Source organism: Lycorma delicatula, chromosome 1 (genome assembly GCF_047948215.1).
Source record: "Lycorma delicatula isolate Av1 chromosome 1, ASM4794821v1, whole genome shotgun sequence".
NCBI classification, from domain to species: domain Eukaryota; kingdom Metazoa; phylum Arthropoda; class Insecta; order Hemiptera; family Fulgoridae; genus Lycorma; species Lycorma delicatula.
This window is the reverse complement of record NC_134455.1, coordinates 124,918,573-124,924,572: the sequence shown is the minus strand read 5'-3', so window position 1 is coordinate 124,924,572 and position 6,000 is coordinate 124,918,573. Positions and strand designations below refer to the sequence as shown.

At 29.1% G+C, this 6,000-nt stretch overlaps 1 protein-coding gene across 1 annotated transcript in view; it reads left to right on the top strand.

Annotated features, from left to right (window-relative positions):
- The first annotated feature begins 633 nt into the window (after window positions 1-633).
- Window positions 634-6,000, top strand: part of LOC142321874 (N-acetyl-D-glucosamine kinase-like) — an 84,842-nt gene continuing 79,475 nt past the window's right edge. The window contains exon 1 of the mRNA XM_075360346.1: window positions 634-797. Within this exon, the coding sequence (XP_075216461.1) occupies window positions 766-797 (32 nt within the window). The 5' untranslated portion in view covers window positions 634-765. The remainder of the gene's footprint in view (window positions 798-6,000) is intronic.

Genomic DNA, 6,000 nt, shown 5'->3' with positions numbered 1-6,000 from the left:
CCGACTTCGTTATGGATGTTTTTCGTTTAATATTAATGCCACTAAATACTTTCTACAGATTTAATGAAATTGGGAGTAGCTTCTCTTCAATTACAAGGAAAACATGCCCATCTCATCATGTCTCTAATAGCGTGTAAAGTATTGATACAAATGAATTGAACAGAGTAATATTTTCTTCTTAAGCACCACTCTTTAGCGAGTGCGATTTCACCTTAACATCAGAAACTATTTTCGAACAATTTATTGTGCAGTTCATCACAGAACATGGTTTTGTCATTAGTCAAAATTTCATAACACTTGTGTACAAGTGTTACAATTGGCGACTATTTATTTGTCGGATAAGAAGAAAGTTTGAATTAACTTAATGATATTCTAATCAATATGTAACCTTACAAAATACCATATATTTTTTATTAACGTGTATGTATTTTGTAGTACTTTTGTATGTAGGGTTGTTTATTGCCTTGTAGTGTTAAGCCGTATAAAACAATAAACTATATAATACTACATTTAGTATGTGTAATGTCAGTACTTCATTTAACAGTATCGAGAATTTGGATATGGCAAACTCTTTTAGTTTGAATACTTACCGCTTGAAAGCGTTAGTTAACTTTCGTCATATCCCTACTAATAATGCTTTAACTGTTGTGTTATGACAGTGGCAGTAGTAAATAGTGATGTGTGATTTCAGTTCGTAACTGTTCATCGACACTTACGTATGCAAGCTGTTCATCTCTTTTTGACCGGTATATCACATTCGTGACTATGGCTGATGTTATTTTTGGTGGAATTGAAGGGTAAGCATTACATTATAGGTTAGTTGTTTAAGTATCGATATTATAGCATACTGATTTATTTACTAGTTTTAACAACATATTGTTTCGTCTGGTTTTCGTTAATTCATTAATTATTTTCTGCGCATATTGACATATTTTATGGAAACTTATGCTGCAGTTAAACATTTTGCTACATAGATAATATTAAAACTTAGTATTAACATTAAAACAATGCGCTAGTTATGAATTTTTCCGTCAGTAGTGTATTTTTTATTAAGGAAATACAATTCAGTCTATTACACAAAAGGAATTACACATAAGTTAATTAGCAATTAAATCTTTTCATATCTTTACGTAAAACTTTAAGTACTTGTAAATTTGCTTCTTATCAATGAAAACGTGCAGACGATAGCGGTTGAAGTAATGTTTACTAAAAACTCATATTATTTTCATGGTCACATGTACTGTAATTTTAAAAATTGTATATTTTTTAATAATTTACTAGATCCATGATCTAGTATTCAAATCCGTACAACAGTAACTGCTTTTATTAGGATTTGAAGCGTAGAACTTTCGACTTCGAAATCAGCTGATTTGCGAAGACGCGTTCACCGCTAGACCAACCCGGTGGGTTAGGAATGGTCGGCCTGAGACTACAAGACTACACTTCATTTACATTCATATTTATCATCATCATTCATTCTTTGAAGTAATACCTTACGGTGGTTTCGAAGGCTTAACAGAAAAAGAAGAGAGGGACAGTCTTTTTTTCGTTTTGTAGCCAATATTTATCGCTGATTTTTTTAGAATTAAAGATATAATAAAAAATCATTATTATAATAATGATTTTTTTTTGTAACATTTTAATAATAAAATGTTATAAACCACATTGTGTGGTTCACTTTTAAAAAATGGTTCAATAAAAAAGTGGTTCATTTTCTTAAATATTTTGAAAAATACATTTTTCCGTCAAGTTGCAAATTTATACATTTGGTAATTGTAGAAATTGTAAATTCATTTGCTAATTTTTGTAATTATAAAAATAAGTTTTTATTAAAGTTACTATCCAAGTATTGAATAAAACAAACAGTATGTATTATGTAAGATTGGATTCAAATATTTTACATAATTAAAAATTGATTGACAGGTGATTTTAATTTAATCTTAATGTACATTTTATGAAATTGAGTGGTATTGGTAGTATGTCATTTTGTACTTTACAAGAAGTAGTTTACAACTGTCTGCATTTAATTTTAAAAAATGAAATATTTAATCATAGGCTAATTTCCTTCTTATCAAAAACCTGTTCAGAAATTACATGTTAGTATTTATATTGTTTCCCTCCAAAGTTAAAAGACTGTTAATCAGTTATACTCCTACAATTATATAATGAATGAAGGCTTGTTGGCTTCACTCAGAAGAGATTCATGTCTATAACATTGCTTGCATTTATAAGATTATTTCTTTACAAGTGTCCTTATCAAATTCACAACCACTAAGTTCCTGAATATGATAATTATTTTTTATTGATCAATCATATTACCCAAAATAATAGTGCGAAGTGAGTGTATTTTTTTGTACATCTCTTTGGACTTTATTGGATAAAATATTGGTAATTACGTTTGCAGAATGATTATTTCTTATATAAAAATGTTGGTGTCTTAACCAAACGGTTTTCTAGGTGAGCTGGTAGATGATACCAATAACTTGTAATTCTCAAGAAACAGTCATTCTCAAGAAAAATAAGGTTCATGTGCCAGGCTTACTACAGAAAGTAGAGTATTCTTATTGGAGTTGAGTATATTGTGCTGACATGACAAAGTCCTCTAAAATGCATTTATAATCAGCCCTCCAAGTGATACCTTCTCACTATATGCTTCAAGCATATATCTGTATTGTATGTATCAAGCATTGGCTGTATTGATCTCATTTCTCTCAAAAAAATCCACTTTAATTTAGTCCTTTATTCATAAGTGCTTGCTTATGGTTATATGATTAATACTTTTTTCAGTAAAATAGGTTTTAAATTACTATTTTTTTGAAGTAGTACAAAATTAACAACTAAATATACCTTTAATTTTACCAGTCCTTGAATTAGTGCCGATTTTTTAATTTAAAGAATTTAACCAGTATTATTTCATAATTTTTGAGCATATTTTAATGTTAGGTTTCATTTTTTTTTCAGAAAATATTAATTTATAATTTCCAACATTTGATTTTTATTTTACATATGAATAGGCCTTCAAAAAACTGCCCATATAAAAAAAATTTCACAAGAAATGAAAAGATAAAAAACTGTATCTTGATAAAAATAAGAAAGGAATGCAGAGAAACAATGTATTTACATTGTTTCTACAAGGTGCCACTGAGTATTAACTAAGGCTGTACGGAATGTGGAAATATGTATTTTTTTTTTTAATTTAATCTTTCAACTAATTTTGTTTAAGTTTCATACAAAAGTATATGAATGAATTAACTGACAATACATAAAAGATGACCGTTATATTAAATAAATGTATGATTGCATAAAACTGGTTCAACTTTCACTAATATTTTATATTGCTAAATTCAGTATAACAAAAAATAATAACAGTAGCATTATACAGTAATATATATATTCCCTATTTTATTAGTAATTCATATCATTAGTTGTTAATCCAGACTATAAATGTTTTATTCAAACTTGTTAAATATGTTATTCTCTTTAAAAAATAATAAAATTGTATAAGAATAAAATTTCTTCCTAATTAGACAATTTATGTTTAGTAATGTAAATGAATGTAAAAATATTATGGTTAAAAAAATTTCCACAAGAAGCAATAGAATAATTAAAATGAAATTTATTACAAAAGGATTTATTAATTATGATTAAAAAAAAAAAGATAATTAAGTCAGTTAAAAAAAATTAAATAAATTAAAATAAGTAAGGAAGTAACTAAAAAGAAAATAATAAAACTGTACGCCTTCTAATTAACACTGTGACATAATTAACTAAATATTTATTTTTCATGATAAATGAAAATTGTTTCTTTCTTCTATTAACAAATGAACTTCTTTGTTCATTTCTTTATTTAAACTGTTATAATTTTTATATGTTACTTAGTCCTACAACTGTAAATCTTTTACACAGTGAGAAACTGGAAACTTCCAAAAATCACACATCCATCCATAGAAAAATAGGAAAACAGGAATGAATGATTTCTATTCAGGGAAGAATAGAAACCATATAACTGATAATAAACTTTTATTACCAAAACTTAACTATAAAGAGCATGTTCGGGTGTTGTCTGTATATATATATACATTTTCCCTGTTTAGCCTCCGAGAATTACCGTTCAGGTATTACTTCAGAGGATGAATGAGGATGATATGTATAAGTGTAAATGAAGTGTAGTCTTGTACAGTCTCATTTCGACCATTCCTGAGATGTGCGGTTAATTGAAACCCAACCACCAAAGAACACCGGTATCCACGATTTAGTTAGTATTCAAATCCGTATAAAAGTACCTGCCGTTACTAGAACTTGAACGCTGGAACTCTTGAATTCCAAATCAGCTGATTTGGGAAGACGCGTTTACCTTTAGACTAACCCGGTGGGTTTTATATATACATACTGGTGATTCCAAATTGCACGGCAATCTCTTGCGAAATTATTCTATAGCCAAAAATAAGTAATAATGTATTTATAAACATAGGTCAGAAAACGGTTCGTTAGAGAGTTTCGGCTCACGAAACATTACCTCGCTTTCTACTCCCTCTGTGAATTTAAACCGTATTAAAAAAATTCTTGGGTTACAAATCGAGGGGGTAAATTTGGTGCTTCCTTATGGTTTTTGATCTAAACATTTGAATAACAATGGTCCCAGATCTCTGACTCGCTTAGATTTCAGAAAAACGGAATAAAGTACGCAAATGTTTTTTCGGAGGATTACAGTTTTATAGGTTTAGAATAAAATAACTTTGTTAATTTAACAATAAACAAATAAAGATTTCTAGTTAACTTTGTAGAGAATTTAATTCTGAGAAAATTTGTCTAATTAACGTCTATTAAAATTAAACACAGATTTGGGAAATTTAACGTTAATTAGAAACAAAACACATAAACTAGATCGGAGAAGTGATACGACTTAAACAGAATTATTTACATACATATGCTAAAAATTATAAAAATAAATTTGAAAGACATCGTTCTAAAATATATTAAAAATTTGATTTTTTTCATAGGTTGACAATAACAGCTGATCAACAATTAAGTTTAGTGTCTAGCATTTAAATATCCAATTTAGCTGTTACTTTCTGTCATTCATTCACAGTTGGTGATACCAATAATTTGTTATATTTGGTAAGTTGACAGACAGTTGTTAATTTGTGGTAAAGGAAATAAAAATGGATTGCTGCTGTGCGTAAATGCCGGGAATGTTATCAAGATTACCATATCGTAAAGCATTTGAGGCTTAGCAAAGGCGAGTTTGAGAAACTGGTATGCTTAAATCCCAACGATTCGATGCTGGTCGAACGTTTTGAGAGAAATGCCAACGCTGAAGAAGTATTGAATGCGGGACAGTTATCTCCCACTTCAAGCACCTGAAGGTTGTCACATCACTCTCATGTTTCGCAATCAGTTATGTGGTGGACGTTACGGGAGCAACAATTATACCCATTCCATACAACACGTGTACAAGAGTTATTACTACCTGATTTTGATAAACGGATGAAATTCTATCGATGGTTAATTAGAAAATGTGAACATCATCCCGATTTCCAAAGTAATATTCTAATTACTGATGAAACCTGTTTTACAAGAAATGGGATTGTAAATTACACTGATAGACAAAAAAAATTTTTTTTATGTTTCTCTAAGTGTAATACCATTTCATGAATTTTTTTTTGCGTACATTACAGATCTGTAAATATAATTTTTCTATCACCCTTAGTTTTAAATAAATTACGCTTCAAAAAAAATTAAGGGAAAATATAGTTAAAATCTGTAAAATTTATAATTTTGCATGGCCGTACCTGTGTTAGAATGATTTCGTTGATGTTTTTCTTTTATAAATAGCCTTAGCTACATCCCGAATTAATGTTCAAAAGTAATCGGCTAGCTTGTCAGTATTCCATTTCCCTTTATAGCGGCTTTCCATCACCGAAATGTCTTGATGGAAACGTTCGCCGTGTTCGTCACTTACGTCTCCGAGGTTGTCCGGGAAAAAATCCAGATGTAAGT